The sequence below is a fragment of the Staurois parvus genome, unplaced genomic scaffold, assembly GCF_062004578.1.
Source record: "Staurois parvus isolate SC_StPar_1 unplaced genomic scaffold, SC_StPar_1.0 ptg000017l, whole genome shotgun sequence".
Lineage (NCBI taxonomy): Eukaryota > Metazoa > Chordata > Amphibia > Anura > Ranidae > Staurois > Staurois parvus.
In genome coordinates, this window is record NW_028317813.1 from 15,528,269 (window position 1) to 15,549,366 (window position 21,098).

The window sequence follows — 21,098 nt, forward strand, 5'->3', positions numbered from 1 at the left end:
CATTGCAATTTACTGACTGTCACAAGTTGGAAGCTCTGTTCGATTAGAATTAGGGACCACGTTCTGCAGAGAAGCCGAGGTACGGCAGTGTGGCTTCACATAGAACTGAAAATGTATGCAACATAAACTTCTTTTTTAATGCAAATTGTTGCAATAGCGTGCTGCAGACTTTTTTGTATTGTTTATTTATGTGGAACGCGAAAAATGCGTCGCAATTGCGCAAACAACCTCATGGGACGCGCGACGCCGAAAAAAGGTTCCAGAACGAATGTTAAAGGGGAACTTTACTCATAACTAATTGATAGAAAAGTATGATTTTTAGCAAGAAATATACATTCCATGTTAATAATTATGCTATCAAAATAAGTGTGCACTGTAAATTGTCTCCAGCATTGTTTCTGTTTCTTCTTGCGCAGGCTACCATTTTGCTGAAGCCCGGAGCCCCTGAGCAGCAGTAAATCTTTAGGCTGTCAGCACAATGGCCTCAACAAATTTGCCACAGTACCTAAAAATAGAGAGAAACTGAGCATGTGCAGAGCAGGGTGAGACAGTGTATTACTGGATTTTAAACAGACAGTTACTTATTTTTAATGTTTTACATAACTATACCTGCAAAAGGGACCAGCCTGAAGTGATCTAGCAGGACTTCAAGGTTTTTTTTGCTTTTAAAGTGGAACATTAGTCAAAAATTGAACTACTTTCAAATGGCATTCGAATGATCTGAGAATGTTTGTACAAATTTGTTAGAAATTCTACTAGTGTATACACAACTTTAGAAAGCCTGTGAGTGCAACAATAACAGCCTTTTCTTTCCTACACTGAGCATAGCAACACCTGAAATGTGATCTGGCCAGCAGCACACCCCATGTAATAGAGTGTCTCCACTTAGGATGAAGGAGCACAGGGGGTATCTTTGGACAGTAGCATTATTAATCTGGGGGGAGGGGAGTGTTAGTGTATCTAAATCTGCTAGTGCATCTAGTATATCTAACAAATTGAAGCCATACTCCAGCTAACACTTTACAATCTGTTTTTCCTTTTGGGATAAAGGTTTTACATGATTAAATAAAAAATGATCATTGTAAGCACCCTTATCAGTAGTAAATGCTTCTTCTCAACCCTGTAACCGCTGCATTTGTAGGACAGCTTGTTCTTTTGAAAAACAACAGACTTACTTAATACTGCTTGAAGGCTGGTGTTGCTGACCTTCTTTCTGAGCATACTAGTTCCGTAGCAATCAAACCTATCCAATTATCTTCATACCTATGCTGATTAAGCGTTTTGACCTTTTCTCATTTGCACGCTTTTTCCAGGTCAATGTCTCCATATACTGATGCCAGAGACAGCCATGCATATAGCATTTTCAGAAGGAGGTTAGCTATGACAGCGCCTGTATGTCCCGCATTTTAGTATATCTTCAACTGTATCCAAAAACATTACAGCTCAAGTATTTTTTATAATCTGAATACACGCTTGCAGGGATGCAACTCTAATTCATGGTGCCTCCCAGCAACCTCTCTCTGTGATACCTGGCATGGTCAACTGAGACAGTGGAGACGGTGAGTAGTCACTCTCTGCTTGATAAAGAAGCTATGTGCTCCAAACGACGATTACATTGTGAAAAATAATGATGATGTTTATGATGTGTTGGTGAATTTTGATGTTCTAAGATTCATCTGAGAAAATAATGTAATGTTATTGATGCTATCCCTTAATACAAACTCTGTAAACAGTAGCTTTTTTTTCTGTAGAATTATAAACCCCTTATGTCTTATTAGTTTTTAGCTGAACAGACACATTAGGATTTTTAGCCTCAGGAAAACTGCATTAGGCATGCAGGGTTATTATCAAAGTGATGGCCAGGATGACGAGAAGCTCTGAAGGCAATAAATCTACTCAGATTGGGGAAGCAAGGAAGACCTTAAGATCAAAGTTAATAATACAGTACTGGATCTATGTTACCTTTACATGCACATTGATTTTCAATGTTTAAGTTGACTCAACAATCCTTCTAGGAGGGCTGTTCTCACACCCAGGGACTATAGTTGAACTGCATGCTTGTGACTTATAAAACTAACGAAATGTAACATATCTAAAACCTCTTAAAAGTACTATTATTGACTTGAATTAAAATTTGATTTGACCTGTTTAGATGTCTGTAGAAGATTTAACTATTGTAGTGCTGTATCAGAATGTCATACCATCATACTGGTGGTCCACCCAGGAACATGTGATGCCACCATCATGAATGCTCTCACTAAAGCGGAGCAGGAAAGTGCCTTGTTGTTTTCTCTTCAAAAGAGAGTCCTCCACACTGCGGCTCACAAATCCCATTACATGGCTGTGATAAAACACAAGAAGATTATTTGAGCATGTGAGATATCAAATTTTTGGTTATAAAGAAGACAGCAGGACTAAGCTCAGAATTAGAGGAGGCATTCCTAGGCTTCCCCTGTGTCACAGGTCTCATAACAAGGAACTCCAGCCCAGAAAAGCCTCTGTTTATACTGGTAAAGCTCTGGTCTTAGAAGGGTGTAAGCAGGGAAAACACTGAATACTAGGGCCTGAGGGCAGTGCAAAGAGGACCAAAGGTCTGAACCAAGAGCTTGGATCAGTGGTGGTCAACTTGAAAATGAAAAAGGGCCTCAAGTGTAGCCCCCAACACTACAGAGGGCTGAATAATAGCAGTTTTTGTGCATTGTGTCAAGTTAGGCACCCTATTCAAAATGAATGGGTTATAATGCACCCCGAAATTTTGGTCTAGAGAAGGAGTACAATAACCCCCAGCATTGGTGTCAGTGACAGTATAATAACCCCCAGCATTGGTGTCAGTGGACCAAGGATAACCCCCAGCATTGGTGTCAGTGAATGCTATAATAACACTCAACTGTTGTGTCAGTGGATGCTATAACAACAACCCCCCCTCCCTGATAATTGGTGTTGGTGGATGCAAAAATAACCTCCATCATTGATGTCAGGGTGTGCAATAATAACCCTCAACCTTGGTGTCAGTGGATGCAACAATAGACACTAGCTTTGGTATCACTAAGTGCAATAATAAATCCCAACACTGATGTCAGTGGCCGCAATAATAGCCCCCACTACTAGTGTCAGTATTATTAATGGGGGGGTTAATCCCCCCACACACATGTGACCATTGACAGCAAAATCTAACCATGTATTCCCAGCGTTCCATCACCCGGCACACCACAGCCGCTCTGCTGCCAATAGCTTGCAGGCCGCACACAGGGGGACAGTGGGCTGTGTGTAGGACCCCAGGGGCCTAGATGCTCCAGTCATTGATCTACTTGTTTGATGACAATGTTTCATTCCGCACACAAATTGCAATCTAGCGTCCGCTATTTTAGGTGACCAGCAAATATGAGCTATAATACTACAGTAGAATGCCCATTCAGTTTTCATATTTACAGGTAGTACTGGTGTTATGAATTTTTTTTCTTTAGGAGATTACCTAGTGCTCTTTCCCACTCAAGAAAATGTATAAGAAATCTCACAGGTATAAACAGGCCCTTTCTTCATGCTCGGTTGTTTATCGAAAAGTAGAATGTCACTTTGTACTAAAACAACATAATTACCCATCGTTCCAGATGTTCTCTAGATGCCCTTTGACAAGTGCCACAATGGCATCAAACCATACCCAGAAGGTAAACGAAACTCTGGGCATGGATTCCTGGCAATAATAAACGAAAGATTTATCTAAAAAAAATCTAAATTTTTCTCCACATACAAGCTGACATATACAGTAACATAACACATACTATTCAAGACGTTCCCTACTGTAGGGTTCTATGAAAATATACAGTTCTAAGAATCTTTAGTAAAATGCTGACCATTAAAAGATGGTAAATATACTATGTACTCTGACAACATTTGTAACTTTTTAATTGCAACAGAGAGGATGAATTAGGACTGTACCATAACGTACATCTAAAAGGCTCCTAACATGACAGTCATAAAGTCCCAAATCCAGTGTGATGCGATGCACAAGCCTCATAAAAAGTAAAAAAAAAAAACAAAAAAAACAAACAAAAAGGTCTTTTACTTGTCCTAAGTCAGTCAATCCTCCTTCATTTTTGCCTAATATACACATCCTCCCATACACATCAGCTCACAGATGGAGTCAATTTTGAAAGCAGGTGTCAAGGATAAAGCTGGCCATAGCAGGGACCAGCCAAATTTTGATTATCTATGGGCAGGCTGGATGTACTGAAGTCAATCAATCGACTTCAGTACTGTTGGGTTTTTTTTTGTTCGACCAGTGCTGCCGGCAACACTGATCAGTGTAGTCTGACGGAGGGGAACTCTCCCTGTTCTCAGGGCACAATAGCTCCATGGGAGAAATTCCCCCATCAACATGAAGTGTGTTGGTGGGGGTATGTAGTGATTTTATTTTGTGTGACCCGATGGTTGAATGAAAGGTAATGTTTAATCCTTGACCAGCCTAAGTGTGACTCACCTCTCACTGGCCTGTGTATCAACAGGGACAATGAAGATAACCAAGCTCCCTGCAACATCTTATCACTGTAGTGCAGACAAAGTCTACATTATGGGGACAACTCTGCTCAACTATACCATCATAGGAAGTTCCATGAGATGGACTTCACTGGCAGGATTAACATCTCTTTTTAAACTCTACAGGGGACTAAGGGAAAACTGTAAGTGCAGATGCAGTTATAATTAAGTATGTCATCACATTGTTCTTTTAAATGGGAGGCCATAGTTCTACATTAAAATGAAAAGATATGCAGTTTACCAGTCAATACATATTTACTTGTATTTCATTGTAACAGTTCTAGTCATTACCAATTCTTCAGTATTACAGTATGGAAACCTTACTTTTGAGAACTTGGCCCAAGTCACAGCATTCCCTTCTTTAGCTACTGCACCTTTAAGCAGAAAAATATATGAGATTGATATTTGCATCAAGTAAATAAAATGACTTAGGAGTATTAAAAGCAAAACAGACATAGCATAGAACACGAGGTTGTATAAAAGACAGGATGCAAACACATCAGACAGTAGACTGAAAATTGAGAAAGAACAGAACTAATGAGTACTGACAAGTGTGTCCACCAGAAACATCTAATGAGTTTCTCCTATTGGTGTCCACTTTAACAGAACTATTGCGTATACACATTTGGTAATAGGAGCTTTGCAAGGTCCCCAGGCTCACATGTTAGCTAGGGACCACTGGAGGATGCAGGGGCTTTCAGGTTGGCTGAGTGGGTGGAAAAACTGGGGATCATCCATTCTCCAAAACACGGAGAATGAACCCAGAAGTGCTTGAGCCCTTGATACATCCCAAAAAGAGAACCTGTCACTACTAACACATAGGCGGCTATCCAAGCACCCTTGTGATAATAGTAACTTGAGAAAAAGTAAAAATGAATAAAACATTTTTTTAGATATAATAAAACAAAAATTTAGCGTTATTCATTGGATATCCTTTAAGATGCCAAAAGGTAGAAACATCATTTCAGGCTGTTATTTTAATTTAACTTTGAATTGATAAGCAGTAATAGATTTAATATGTTGTCTATTTACAATTTTGGATATGCTTGTTTTTAATCACAATTTAATCCTAAAATGTTTTTTTATTATGTAACATGGGCTTCTCTTTTTATACCCATTGGCAATGGCCCTACTGCACACTAACATCATCTCAGGCCAGTCAGTGAATTAGAGCCATTGTACTAAAAAATGCCTTTTGTCAAGATATCTAAAATATCTGCTGCACTTTTTTGACGACCATATGGCTCAGCCATACTGCATGTTTGAAAACCCACACATGTTTAGGTACTGGGATAAATAGGAGAAAATGCAGTAAAAATATTTGGAATAATAATAAATATACTTAACATGTTACTCATTAAACCAAAACTGCTTTTGTTTTTTGTATTATTGTCCATTTCACCAATTATTCTAAAAAGGTGTATTCAATGCATTTTTATAAGCATTTTACCACACGAATGACTCACATGTGCTTATAAAAAGTGTGAAAATCATTTTGGTATGCAAAGTAGTACAAAATTCCCACATACTAGAACTTCAAACTTTGGTCTTGTCACAAAGGTTTTTTACCACCCCTAGACATGAATATTTTAATGAGGACTTGCTGGGCTTTAGGAATACTAAGGGATCTATCAATTCAGAAAGGAGTGCAAAGCTCCCTTTTATAAAATAGCTGGTAAGTATTTTAAGGCTCCATGCACACTAGGAGCTGAAAAACCGCTGGATAAAAAAAAACACTATTAGCATTTTTTCCAGCCCTTTTTGTGTCGGCATTTAGCTGGTTGTTAAAGAGCGACAAGGGCCTCTTCCCCAAAAACTCTGGGTAGTGGTTGTGGAGTCTGCGGGCGGAGGGCTTATCAGAATCTGGAAGCCCCCTTTAAAAAGGGGGCCCCCAGATCCCACCCCCCCCCATGTGAATGAGTATGGGGTAAAACAAAACAACAACAATGTCCCCGGAAGTAAATTCAGCATCAAATCACGTTGAATGCCCTGCTGACCTGAAAATACAACAAGAAAACCCCCCACATGGTCTGTACCCGATGCTGCTAATTAATTCAAGGGATGGGGCCACCTGGTGAGCCTACCTCGTCATGACATCATTGACCCAGCATGCCCTGGTTGATGTCGCAAGGAAGAAGGGGTCACCCAACGGTGCCACTGGGTAGCCCAGTCCTTTTGTATATTTAGCAGCGGGAACCAGCATAGGGTTCAGACTGTTTTTTTCTTCCGGTTCTGCAGCGTTCAATGTGATTGATGCTGAATTTGTTCTAGTTTTAATAAATGACTTGTTTTTAGTGATTTTTGACAGTTCTTTTGTGAATGAGTTGCACACTCATTTACGGGGGGGAATCTGGAAGTCTCCTTGTTAAAGAGGGCTTCTAGATTCAGATAAGCCCCCTGAACACAGACTCCCAGAACCACCATTGGCCAGAATTGTGAGGAAGAGGCCCTTGTCCTCAACAGGGCACCCGCCCCCCCCACCCTTGCTGAAAAGGGACTGGTATAGATTTTGGGGGGGGGACCCACCCTATAGATTTTGGGGGGGGGGGCCCACCCTCACCATTTTTTTTTTTTATAAATGTTTGTGTGGGGTTCTCCTTAAAAACCCGAAGGGCCTGGTATGGAGTGGAGGGGGGACTCTACTCTTTTTTTTTTTTCTCAAATTTGAATTGTCAATTCTTTGGTTTACACTACTGACCCTACTGACAGCTGATGAATCATCTGTTGCTAAGGATGCGGCGACCAGCTGTTAAAAATGCTATGGTGTGCCGTCCATTAAGGGAGCTGTGTCGAAGCCGAAACTCCAATTATACATGTGTGGGATTGACGACATCGCGGCTCGGCCAATCAAATGGGTGCAGATCGTGAACCCGGAAGGAAGACCAGGTGAAGATGGAAGCCTCGGAGAGCTGTGACAGAACTCCACTGGAGGGCTTCGTTTCTAGGCAAGCCTCTCATAATGTGCTAGTATGCAGCTGCCATGTATGAGCAAGTGAGAACTCCTGCTGTAGTATAAGGAAAGGCATAAAGAAACCTTGTGCATACAATTGTGTATATATTTTAAGCCCACTGTGACCCATTGAAGAACGCTAGGGATTGTCACAAAGTGAGGGAGCTCAGGGTTGTACCAAATAAGATTATTGGGAGAGAAGACTTGGGTTGTTGATGGAGTTATCCTGAGACAAAGTTTATAAAATTTCAAGGAAATGGGCAAAATAGAAACACCCTCACAGACATGTACGTAAGGATTTAAATTGGGGTCTCCAAATGTTCTAAACAAAGGGCAAGGGTACTGTCCCTTAGAGGCTACAGGAAGGCTGGACTGTGGCCAGTGGGAAGTAGAAAATGTCCTGGCATCAGTGGGAGTAAACAATACCTCAGGCTTAGTGGTCAATGGGAATAAAAATATTACATAGCATCTCTGATCAATAGGAGAATGAATAGTGCCCCATCATTGGTGTCAGTGAGATGAATAGTGCTCCATCATTGGTTTCCATGGGAGGAATAGTGCCCCATCAATGGTGTCAACGAAAGGAATAAAGCCTCATCACTGGTGTTGGTGGACGGAATAGTGCCCCATTGTTTCTGTTGGTGGGAGGAATAGTGCTCCATCATTGGTGTCAGTGGCCAATTGTTGGTGTCTGGTGTCAGTGACTGAACCCAAACCTTCGCAGCACCTTCGCTTCGGGTCAGTTTCCCCTCCCTTGACCCCATAATACAGCTGACAAATTACTGATAGTGATTGGCAGTCTATGCAAATAAACATTAGCTCCCACCCCCACTTACAAAAATGCCCATTCATTAGGTGCCTGGCCAAAGCGGAATTCTAAGAATTAGACCCATGACATCACAGATTTCTCAGGGAGTTTGTAGGTAAACAGTATAGTTGATTGCCAAACTATTAGAAACTTTTATTTACACATGTGACAACACTGATAGGGCATTTTAACTTGCATCCCGCAAATCAGCTTTAATGATCACAGAGCTGAATTCATTCTATTATATTTAGAGTTCAGCTTTAAGCATGAGCTTAGAGTCAGTCTGTGTAAGAAGACAAATGTGTTAGAATAAGATTATAGCAATTACAAAGATTAAGGAGTTTTAAAAACAAACTATACCACATAGTTTCTTTTCCAACATTTGTCGCTGGTCTTGATTCAAACCCCGCTCAGTACAGCATGACAACTGCCAACTCAGGGCATCAGCTAGGAGAGACCAAGGGGCATCTGGGGGGTTGGAGAAAAACTTCAAATCCTAAAAAAGAAGCAAACATAAGTAATCCAGAGCTCCTACAAAGACAACATTCTCATTGTTAGAGCACAAAACACATCTGTCTCTGCTCGCATATTCATCTACTCACATGTACAGATACTAAATTTATATACCTATTTTTCTGCACTCATTGCCATACCAGTCCTATTAACAGTCCAGGTTCCACTTCCACCCTTATTTAAAGGTTTACTCTCAACACATTTATTTAGCCAGTAAGTGCAATATTAAGTACACTAAGTTTTCAGAAAAGCTTTTACTATAGAAAACACTCCTTTTTAGACTTTTAAAAGTCCTGCCTAGAAGACAACACAGGGTGGTCTATAGTTTTGAATCACTCTGGTACTGGGACCCAGCTTTCCCTGACTTAATGACTAAGCTTCAACTGCCATCCCCAATTCTAACAGGACAGAGGCATATTAGCTACTGAAGCAATTTCACTGAACTGTGAAAAGGCAGTTGATGGGCTTAGCCATGAAGTCAGGGATACTCAGGTCCCAGTAACCAAGTAAAAATAAATCAAAGAAGCACACACTTTTCCAGGTAATAATTGGTCCTGTTTGGCTCCGAAATGTTGCACTGTGCTTCTGTTATGTGATCATTCTTTAATTAAGTTTTGGACGTAATTGGACAATCCTTGGTGTGCTGGCAAATACATGCACTTGATTCACGATGTCTCCAGTTCCAGCTGGTTGTTGCTACAGCACCAGCTACTCCTAAAGCCCTATCCAGGAAAGTGTTTGACGGGAATATCGATATTACTCTGTCCCTGCCAGCAGAACACAATGAGCACTGCTGGAGGCTATAGCCACCAGCATTGATCACATGAAAAAAAAAAAAAGGACAGGCTGTTTGTACTGCGGGGTCGATGGGTCGACTTAAGTACAACCAACTTGCCCATAGATGGATTGAACCTCAGCCGGTCCCTGCTAACCTGGCCAAGATTCAATCCATCTGTTGCCAGCTTAACCAGTGATCATGAAAACTCAAAAGCAAATAAATAAAAACCATCAGCACCTTCTCAAATCCATACTAAACTGAGTTCTTGCAGTTAAGTGCTTGATTAGGCTGGAATTGTGTTCACCTTTAAAGAGACTCTTACCTTTGGATCTGGGCTCAGCAAATTAAACCAAAGCACTGAGGCCCAGGCTCCTGTGAACTGAATGATGTTGGAGATCACAACAAATGGTAAGGTAACAGCCTGAGTAAACAGAATACAAGACAACACTGTATAAGATTTTTTTCATTAACAAATAGATAAGGGGAGAAAATGTAAGTAGCAAAGCAAATCTGAAGCTTGTTGTCCAACATGTCTGATACACTTAGATATTTCTGTCTTGATTTTTAATAACTCATGCACTGAATATTTTCTAAGGGCACCTAAACTGTTCAAAAGTCTGGATTACACATACTCCCCATTATTCTTATTACAAAAAGCAGACATAGGGTGGTTTATATCCACTGCCATAATAGGTGCATGATATACAGTTGCCTTATGGTCCACCAGACTGGAATGATATCCAAGGTACAATACCTCCCACAGTCAAGGTTGGGAGATGGAGACCCCTGTGCTATATAAAAGTGCATTTAAAAGAGCCAGAACTCACTTACAAATCCTTCAATAGAAGTTTATTGACAGTTGGCTTAGCGCTGTTGTCATGACTGACTATTGGCTGATTGTCAAACTGTTTGTAAAGGGTCTGTGACGAAGTGACAGCCCTTTAAATTGCTGTACTTACTGACTACCCGCAGGAGTCTGTGTTGTGCATCTGTGTTCCGTATTCATTCCATTGCGTGGAGGAGGTCTCGTTTTGTGTTGCTATACACAGTACATGTGCATAGGAAAGCTTCTCCTGCTGATCTCTGCAGCAATGCAAAGTTCATCCAAAGCACCACCATGGACATGACTAATACTGCCAATTTTGTTATGGATAGTTACCAGTGGCTCAAATCATCCACTGATGATCATCTACCCAAAATGAAAAAGAGTTTTGTGTGAACTGACCCCTTAATGCAAGTACATTTCCAATCCGCGTAAGTAAAGGCAATTTTTTGTGTTTATAAAAATGAGACCTGCTCAAATATCAAATATCTCCAAAGTCATTCATGATTATCACACCATGAGCCAAACACTGGATATGCATTAGGCATGTAAATTGCAGAGAAAAGGCCAACAATCACCTCTAAAGTCAATTCGACCCCTTCGTATTTGAACTTTGTTGTACATGTAATGTTGTGTAGCTCCTCAATCACACTGACTGATCCCTAAAAAAAACAAAAACAAAAAAACGGCAAACAAACACAATATCAGCAAGTGAAACCAGATAGTGAAAAAGCCAAACCTCTACCTGTAAAAGATAAGTAAAGCTAAAACAAACAAAAATATATTACATAAAAGTGGCAGCAAAAAAAATGTATATATCTGGAAATTATATTATCACAACAGAGAACCTTTTTGACATGTATGCGGTGTCTCCCACATATTGTACATTTCTGTCAAACTGAACAGGTTTTTTTTTTTTTTACATTTAGAAATGCACATTAGGGTACATTGTGTAGACAGAAGCTAAACACGCTATATGTGCGTTCCAGCCATGTGCCCCAAATCTTGTAAATTTTGCAGGGCATGCACATGTAATTTAGATATGTTTAAACTTGGGTAGAGCCTTGTTAAATCAGCCTAATACAGAGTTTGTTTTATCACATGAGGTAGGGTCTTTCCATTGGAGCAATTTGTGCGCATAGAAACCAAGCAAACAGAATTGGATCCTGGTATATATCCCTTAAAGCATTACTAAACCCAGGACCCTGCATTCACCATATTCGGTCTTCCATAGTACACAGAACATGGAAGTGCAATTATTTTAGTAAATATAAACTGCTAAATACCTTTTCTGATCAGCAGTACATAGCAGTCTTGTGACTCTTATCAGTGTCCGGCCGAGCACTGGTTAAAGCTTGTGGGAGGAGTTTTAATTCTCCTCTGACTGTCCTATGAGGCAGCATGACCTCTGTCTGGACAGTGCTGATCACATGCACCCCCCCCCCAAGAAATAAAACTCTCTAGCAGTACGCACCAAACTGAGCATGTCCAAAGTGCCTCCTAGCAGATGGATTGGGGACTGTAGAAGAAGGGGAGGATCGGGGAAGACAGGATCAAACATCTGTTTTACACAATGCGGAGGATTAACCTCTTAGGTTCCACAGTGAGTAGAACAAATATGCTTTACTGCATATACTGTCTGATTTTACTGTTGTGGGTTTAGTAGAACTTTAAATAAAAGGTAGTTCCCAGAAAGTGCATTATCTCAGGTAGAAATAGAACCAGGAATCTCAGGGATTGGGTGAAAAGGTAGTACATAGATCGTCAAAAGGGCTGAATCTGTGGTCAAGTCCAAAACATGTATGAAATGCATCTCAATACCAGGTTGTAACACTATATTGTACTGAAAAGTCCAAGGAGTAGATAACAACTGTGCAAAACAGTGTTCATTAAATTACAGACATTTTCCAGAGAACGATAAAAATATGACATTACAGTCAATACTTACATTACTTGCTCCTTTACTAACTTTTCCTCCAACTCCAGCCTTTTGTTCCCTCAGTGTCTATGGGAAAAGAAATATTATTGAATAACAGTTATGTTTTTTTTTTTATATCTGAAGAGGAGCCTGGTAAGGTATAAAGTGTTTAAGTAAACCACACTACTGAAATGTAACTAAGTCTTACCAGGCACTGGATATGAAAGCTAAATATCCAGCACCTGTCCTCCATTAGGCGCACCATCAGTCTTGCTGGCTGATATGGGATTCAGCTCAAGTCAATGGCCCTCAATTTGTAAGCAACATTCTGCACCATTATGAAGCAACACACAAACTGACAACTGCAGAGGTCTGTAAACACCCCAAGGCTGGGCAATCTAGGCTCATGTTCTGAGATATGACAGTTGAATGACACCTTAGCACCATAAGGAGTGGGGCTTAACATTAACCTGGCCAAAAGTCATGGCCCTGTGCACAGCCTGGGCCTAGGTTGCAGGAGAAGGTACATGTAGGTATTACAAGCGGTTTGCACTTCTACAGTATTGTTAGCTTTGGTACTTTAGGCCTTGACAGGCTACAAATATACAGTGTTTTATCAGTGAGCTCATATTATTCAATTCCTTACCAGTCATTTGTATATGACTTGCATTATTATTAATTATTATGAATTTTCTCAATGTTAAGGACCCAAAAACTCCCACTCTATACGCTTTGACTAAGGTCCATAAAAATGCTAATACACCTCCAGGCCGCCCTATAGTATCTGGTAGAGGTTGTTTTACTGAAAAGGCGAATATTTGCACCCACATGTCATTGATTTAACTTCTTTTGTCAAAGACACGATTGATTTGTTAAAAACTTTAGATGGCATGCATGTCCCAGAGGGAGCATGTCTAGACGTAGAGGCCTTATACAACTCAATCCCACATGATCTAGGGATATCTATAGTTGAACAATTTTTGTCGAAACAAGGTCATTCTGCCCACCACTACAATCAATTAATTCTAGAACTTTTGCGGTTCATTTTGACTCATAACATTTTTTTAGTCAAACGCTCCCAACTACCTTCAGCTGCAGGGTGTTGCTATGGGGACCTGTTGTGCTACCTTTTATGCAAACTTGTACCTGGGGGGTGGGAGCATCAACTTTTTTCAAGAAAGGACCTACAGGATGATGTGGGTCATATAATCACTTGGCATCATTTTATTGATGAGGTCTTGTTTATTTGGGGAGATACCTATTTTGAATTACAATCATTTCTGTCTAAAATGACTAATAACCAATTTAATTTGAAATTTACCATGAACTGTGATCAAAAAGTCATCACGTTCCTCGGTGTCACAATATTCATCAATGATGGAAGTATTGGTTTTTCACTATACAGTATAGGAAACCTACGGCAGGCTACAAGCTCACATCCTAAGCCATTGACATCGAGCATTCCTTTTAGCCAGTACCATAGAATTAAATGTAACTGTACAAATTTCATGAATTTTGCTAATGAAGCCAAAGCCTTACAGACACACCTCTAACAATGGGCCTACAGTAGGTCCTGCTTGAGGAAAGCCTATAACCGAGTTAAGAACCTCAACAGGTCCCAATTAATTCATCAATCTAAAACTCGATCATCTCCTTCGACTACTAAAGTCATTACTCGCTTTAGAGGTCAAGAGCATTTAGTTCGTGATATTTTGGGTACATTTTGGTATCTACTGCAGGCAGGTGACAGTTTGCAAATATATTGGCTCTTCACCCCAGTTTATATTTTGTAGATCCAGATCCTTAAAGGATCAACTGGTACAAAATCATTATGTTAGAAAAGATTTATGTAAATCCAAATCAAGGGGTACATCGCCATGTGGAAAATGTAATTATTGTTACCTGTTAAAAGCCACTGCTGTAAATCTAGCTAATGGATGTGTTTACACACAAAGATGTTCAGTTAATTGTCAAACTATCGGTGTAGTTTACTTAATGTTTTGTGACTGTGGGGCATTTTATGTGGGTAAAACCAAAACGGATGTTTTTTCAGCGCATCTGCGATCACATGTCCCTAATAAACAAAAAAAGACCGGAAACTCCTATCAGCAGACATGTAGGTCTCTATCACAACTATGACCTATCAAAAATATGTTTTTTTTGCTTTCAAGCACATCCCCATCCACGAGAGAGGTGGGGAGGTGGACGGTCTTTTGCAGCGTGAAACCAAATGGATTTTTACTCTGCATACCACTAAATTTTCAGGTTTAAATGATTCTATAAGTTTTAAACCTTTTTTTATAGCTTTAAAATCTCGGACCAGATCCTATCAATGTTTCTATATGTTCTTTGCCTTTAAAGTTTGGGTATGCATTTTGCATCACCATTGTCTCCATCATTGAAGGGCATTTTTGTTTGCTTTCACTGTGTAATTATTCTATGAATACCGCATTTTTTGTTCGTTTACTGTTCTCAACCTGAATATTTAACGCTTGGATGGTTGGTTCAAAATGTGTAGGATGTTCATTGAGTTTTCCATTTACAACTTAGATGGGCTAATTTCTACTATATTGTGTTTTGCCATTTGTTCGCTAGATAGCACCTATTTGCACCATTGAGCTTTAGTGTAGTTAGCGAAACATTAGGTCCAATTATTGCAGCCTATTGTATTTTTTGAGCGGTTTTTGGTGTTTTTGTTTCTTAGCATGTGTCTCTCCTTTGAGGATTGGGCTCCCATGTGGCCTTGGTTTATTCTCCTCCTCTTTATCTTTCTTTGTATCCCCTCCTCCCTTGAATTAAAGCTGAAAGTCTGCACTTCAAATTCACATGGATCGTTTCATTTTAATTCTGGTGATATACAGAGCCAAAAGTATGAAAATTGTGCCTGTGCCCAAATATATATGGACCTAGCTGTACATACATACACACCATATTTTGTGGACTCTAACTTTCCTAAATATTGCACACGGATTTGGGTTATTTTTACCAAAGAAGTGTAGCAGTATACATTTTGGCATAAATTTATGAAGAAAGAAATTTTATTTGCAAAATGTTATAACGAAAAAAAACGCTTTTTCCCCCAAAATTGTCAGGTCTCTTTCATTTACTTAGCAAAAAAATAAAAAACCCAGTGGTAATTAAATACTACCAAAAGAAAGCTATTTGTGTAAAAAAAAAAAAAAAAAAAAAAAAAAAAAAAAAAAAGATACAAATCTCAGTTGGGTACAGGGTACAGTCAAAATGTGACCGTATTGAAAGCTGAAAATTGGCTCCCAGGCAAGCCACAGGAAGATGCTGTGGGAGACTCGATCTGTCAAAAGGAGCTGTCAGATGTCCAGGATGCTGTGGCCAATCAGAAGGCTGATGGAGGCTGTAGCAAACTTGCTCATCAGAGTTGGACAATGAGTTCCCCTTTTCCTTTTATTGGAAGTATTCCTCAGTCCTACAGTCCCTACCCCCTCCCTTCCTGAGAGGCAAAAGTTATATCCTGACAGATGGGGGGGGGGGTCAACCCAAGTTAAGGCATCCTCAGTCCGGTGCCAGGCAGTCTGCGAAAGTGTAACCTTTCTCACCTAAAATCATGATAAGGCCAGCTCATCAGAGCATTGGGAAGCACTGATCCCAGACCTTGTGTAGGCTTACCCATCATAAAACAGATAAGGCAGCTTCTCCCCGGACTTGAAAGAAGTTGAAACCTTACAGAACCTAACAGTAAAGATGTCAGAATGAAATGAACATTCCTCGAGTCAGGTTTTTTTTCCCCTATGTTTCATGTCATGGATTATGACAGATGTTGATTCTAATTCAGCGTTCTCCTGACCCCTCCCAAAACAGCGTAATGGCCAGTATTCAGAGCCACCCCCCCTTGCAGAGGGATTTTTAAAAAAGAGACAGGCTGGCAGGCCTGGTAGAAGAAACACACATCTCCTAAGCTTAACATCGAACGAGGAGATCAAAGAACCTTCCTGCGCTGCACTTGGATCTACAAACCAAGGCATGCTGGCAAGTAACCTAACCCATTAACTTCCTTCCTATTATCTCTTTGCTGTATCTTTATATACATATATATATATTTTCGTGACATCTTTCTGTAAATATTTTATTGCACCTGTTTGACTCTTTTAGTAATAAATCTTTCTGAAAGTGTTAAACTGTTTTTAAGCGCTTACTTGCAATTCACGAATTCTTGCCTTTGAAGAGACGCTACTGTGTTTGTTTAATTCTCTGCCCAATTGGCCTGCGGGGTCCGCATTGGACAGGCGACTTTTCAATCATTATAGTGTAGATTTGATAACGGGAGTTTCCCAGTCTCCGACAAAAGTGGTGGTGGCAGTAGAGGGTTAGTTGCGTAATTACCCGACCCAGTAACAAGCGCATTCAGGCTGCAGGAACCGATTGTAGCCCATTAGCTGGACAATCGCTGTGCAGGGTGCAGCTGGGTGTGGCCTTGTTACACGTGTCACACCGCGGTTTTAGATCGGCCGGTCCTTCGGTCACGAGTTTGGTGAGAAGGTCTGGGGTCTGACGCCACAGGCATGACGTATTACTGTTAGTTGCGGTCGTGCGATTGTCGCATGTTGGTGGCGGCGACCGTGCGATCGTGACAGAGGGGTGGTTTGGCCTCCATCAGCCTTCTGATTGGACATCTGACAGCTCCTTTGGCAGACTGAGTCTCCTGCGGCATGCCTGAATTCCTGCTTTAGCTTCACAACACTTTCTCCAGCGGTTCTAATGAGGACTGAACTTTGGACTGGGGGCTGCACACTGAGCTTGTTTCCAGCCTGTCACCAGTGATGTCTGTGAATGCAGTACTACCTCATTTTAACCCTTTTTAATTGAATAAACATCGCTACACTATTGGTAGCTTGGCGCCTCTCTCCCCCCCTTGCAGTGTGGGAAACCGCACGTGATTCAGACAGGAATCGCATCACATTCCTGTTCATATTACATGTGATTCTTTGCAGTGTGATTTGAGCCCATTCATTGTGTATGGACTCAAATCGCACCACAAAAGGTATCGGTAATTGGTATTGGTGAGTACTTGAGCACAAGTATCAGTACTTGTACTCACTGGTAAAAAAAGAGGTATCTGTGCATCCCTAAAAAGAACACAAGCCAATTCAACATTTTGCACAAGTAAATGCTGCACATTAAAAGTAAAGAGACCGTACCAAATGTTTGTACTCCACCGTCAGTGCTCCTTGTTGAACATTTTCTAAAGACTTGTCTACTGTTCCAAGCAAATTAAATTTACGAAATCTTTGAAGAAACAGAGACACTTGTCAACTGCGGCTTGCAAGGAAAATTACCATATCTAGTTTGGAGAAACAGAACGAGTGATGGCCTTACCCTTTGATATCAGGTGGATTCCTGTGGGGGGAAAAAAGACACTAATTACAAATGCTGTACACCAGTCAGGTAAACAAATGCACAAGAGTGAAGTTTTCTGCTGCATGTAAGAATTACAAAATCCAGGAAATTCATTCCCATTTGTATGTGGATAATGGAGAGACAGGTGGAGCTCTACATCAAGTCCTCTCTTCGGTATGCTGTTGAGATTGGGGGGGCTTTCTGGGCAATCAGGTTAGATTAGAGAACACAACACAGATACCTCCTCCACTTCAAGTGACTATGTACATGAGGCAGGAAGGGGTGCGGTCATTTCAACACTAAAGAGCTTTGCCTGATCAAAACAGTCCAGAATGATGTCTGCAATTCATAGCTCAAAGCAAGTTTTTCCCATGAATTGAGTTTTCATTTGGTGGTATTTGATCGCCTGTGCATTTTTAATTTTTTGCGCTATAAAAAAAAAAAAAAAAGCTGACGATTTAGAAAAGAAAAAAAAAAAAAGAATCTGCATTTTTGACTTTTTGCTATTAAACATGTCCAGTAAAAAAAATTTTAAAAAAAAACAAATTTCATCAGGTTTAGGCCAAATTGTATTCTGCTACATGTCTTTGCTAAAAAAAAATCCCAATACGTGTAAATTGGTTTACGTGAAAGTTATAGAGTTTACAAATGGCGGCATATACAGTGGGGCAAAAAAGTATTTAGTCAGCCACCAATTGTGCAAGTTCTCCCACTTAAAAAGATGAGAGAGGCCTGTAATTGGCATCACAGGTAGACCTCAACTATGAGAGACAAAATGAGAAAAAAAATCCAGACAATCACATTGGCTGATTTGGAAAGAATTTATTTGCAAATTATGGTGGAAAATAAGTATTTGGTCAATATCAAAAGTTCATCTCAATACTTTGTTATATATCCTTTGTTGGCAATGACAGAGGTCAAACGTTTCCTGTAAGTCTTCACAAGGTTGGCACACACTTTTGCTGGTATGTTGGCCCATTCCTCCATGCAGATCTCCTCTAGAACAGTGATGTTTTGGGGCTGTCGCTGGGCAACATGGACTTTCAACTCCCTCCAAAGGTTTTCTATGGGGTTGAGATCTGGAGATTGGCTAGGCCACTCCAGGACCTTGAAATGCTTCTTACGAAGCCACTCCTTCGTTGCCCGGGCGGTATGTTTGGGATCATTGTCATGTTGGAAGACCCAGCCACGTTTCATCTTCAATGCCCTTGCTGATGGAAGGAGGTTTGCACTCAAAATCTCACGATACATGGCCCCATTCATTCTGTCCTGTACATGGATCAGTTGTCCTGGTCCCTTTGCGGAGAAACAGCCCCAAAGCATGATGTTGCCACCCCCATGCTTCACAGTGGGTATGGTGTTCTTTGGATGCAACTCAGCATTCTCTCTCCTCCAAACACGACGAGTTGTGTTTCTACCAAACAGTTCTATTTTGGTTTCATCTGACCATATGACATTCTCCCAATCCTCTTCTGGATCATCCAAATGCTCTCTAGCAAACTTCAGATGGGCCTGGACATGTACTGGCTTAAGCAGGGGGACATGTCTGGCACTGCAGGATCTGAGTCCCTGGTGGCGTAGTGTGTTACTGAAGGTAGCCTTTGTTACGATGGTCCCAGCTCTCTGCAGGTCAATCACTAGGTCCCCCCGTGTGGTCCTGGGATTTTTGCTCACCGTTCTAGTGATCATTTTGACCCCACGGGGTGAGATCTTGCGTGGAGCCCCAGATCGAGGAAGAATATCAGTGGTCTTGTATGTCTTCCATTTTCTAATTATTGCTCCCACAGTTGATTTGTTCACACCAAGCTGCTTGCCTATTGCAGATTCAGTCTTCCCAGCCTGGTGCAGGTCTACAATTTTGTTTCTGGTGTCCTTCGACAGCTCTTTGGTCTTCACTATAGTGGAGTTTGGAATGTGACTGTTTGAGGTTGTGGACAGGTGTCTTTTATACTGATAACAAGTTCAAACAGGTGCCATTGATACAGGTAATGAGTGCAGGACAGAGGAGCCTCTTAAGGAAGAAGGTACAGGTCTGTGAGAGCCATAAATCTTGCTTGTTTGTAGGTGACCAAATACTTATTTTCCACCATAATTTGCAAATAAATTCTTTCCAAATCAGCCAATGTGATTGTCTGGATTTTCTTTTCTCATTTTGTCTCTCATAGTTGAGGTCTACCTATGATGCCAATTACAGGCCTCTCTCATCTTTTTAAGTGGGAGAACATGCACAATTGGTGGCTGACTAAATACTTTTTTGCCCCACTGTATACTGGAATTTGAAAAGACCTTGCATGTCTCCTCTATGATCAATTAGATGTATTGCAATGCAAACCGCATTGCAATACATATTGCCCCGGGTATTCTAGCCGGGAAAGTAACAGCCATGACCCGGAAATTACATCATAGACGTCGCCTTCCAAGTCACATAAAGAACAGGAGGAGAGCAGATGCTTGATCGCTCTCCTCTCTACCCACCACTCACCAGCACCCACAATGGCTCACCCTGGGCCGGCAGATGGGCAAGCGGAGCCCGGATATATGACAGGAGCCACCTGACAGGCAGGAGTCTGCCTGTTCGTTTTATACATAATCACGGTGGCTGCAGCCACCAGATTGTGCATAAAAGCCTCCGCTGTCAGGTCCGTACAGTGTATGGACTTGGCAGTGAAAGACTAAAATATTGCGACATTTTAATCTAAAGTCCACTGTTTTTTAAATAGCGATGACATAAGTAATTGCTAAAAAAATGTCAACTGCAGAAAACTTTTACAGTTTTTAGACTTTTAGAACATACTTATCAATAGTGCATAAAACCTTCACGCTGTGCTGGAGTTCAGGAAGATTCACAAGGAGCCTAATAGGAAAAACATGAAGACATTCACATTTAAATAAAACAATAATACAATTATGCAATAATTTACTAAAAGAGTAGTTGATGCTTGGAACAAACTTCCAGCAGAGGTAGTGAGCCAGTCAACAGTAAATTGCTTCAAATATGCTTGGGACAAGCATACATCTATACTCAGAAAAGTAACCAAAAGTTTTTTTTTTTGGTTGTGTTTTTGTTTTGTTAGCTTTTATTTGTCTATGTTTCTGTAAAGTTACCGTGTGCCTGTAAAATACCTGAAAAAACGTCAAAAATCACCAAGACTATGTTTCGTTTACAGTCTGCAGGCTAAAAACACCCAAAACATTCAAAGTGCAGTTTTAGTACAAGGATATTCCTTGCTTTTAATACTCCTGAATCAAAAAGGTACTCTAAAGAAAATAATAATAAAGAATAAAAATAGGCACCTAAGCTCCATGCAATACTTTAGCAGCACACCGAGGAGTGTACTGTCCAGATCCCAAACAAGATGAATTTTAAAGGCTTTACAGAGTTGTTCAGGTAACATCACATGTGAA

The 21,098-nt window shown here is 40.6% G+C and overlaps 1 protein-coding gene across 1 annotated transcript in view; it reads right to left on the minus strand.

Moving 5' to 3' along the window:
• The window catches only part of STAT2 (signal transducer and activator of transcription 2), an 88,068-nt gene that overhangs the window by 17,629 nt on the left and 49,341 nt on the right, over positions 1–21,098 (minus strand). Inside the window, exons 11-20 of the mRNA XM_089680311.1 lie at positions 20,488–20,547; positions 17,673–17,693; positions 17,495–17,582; positions 12,354–12,410; positions 10,984–11,067; positions 9,905–10,003; positions 8,652–8,787; positions 4,858–4,907; positions 3,597–3,691; positions 2,202–2,341 (exon numbers count right to left, since the gene is read on the minus strand). Coding sequence (XP_089536437.1) covers positions 2,202–2,341; positions 3,597–3,691; positions 4,858–4,907; positions 8,652–8,787; positions 9,905–10,003; positions 10,984–11,067; positions 12,354–12,410; positions 17,495–17,582; positions 17,673–17,693; positions 20,488–20,547 — 830 coding nt within the window. The remainder of the gene's footprint in view (positions 1–2,201; positions 2,342–3,596; positions 3,692–4,857; positions 4,908–8,651; positions 8,788–9,904; positions 10,004–10,983; positions 11,068–12,353; positions 12,411–17,494; positions 17,583–17,672; positions 17,694–20,487; positions 20,548–21,098) is intronic.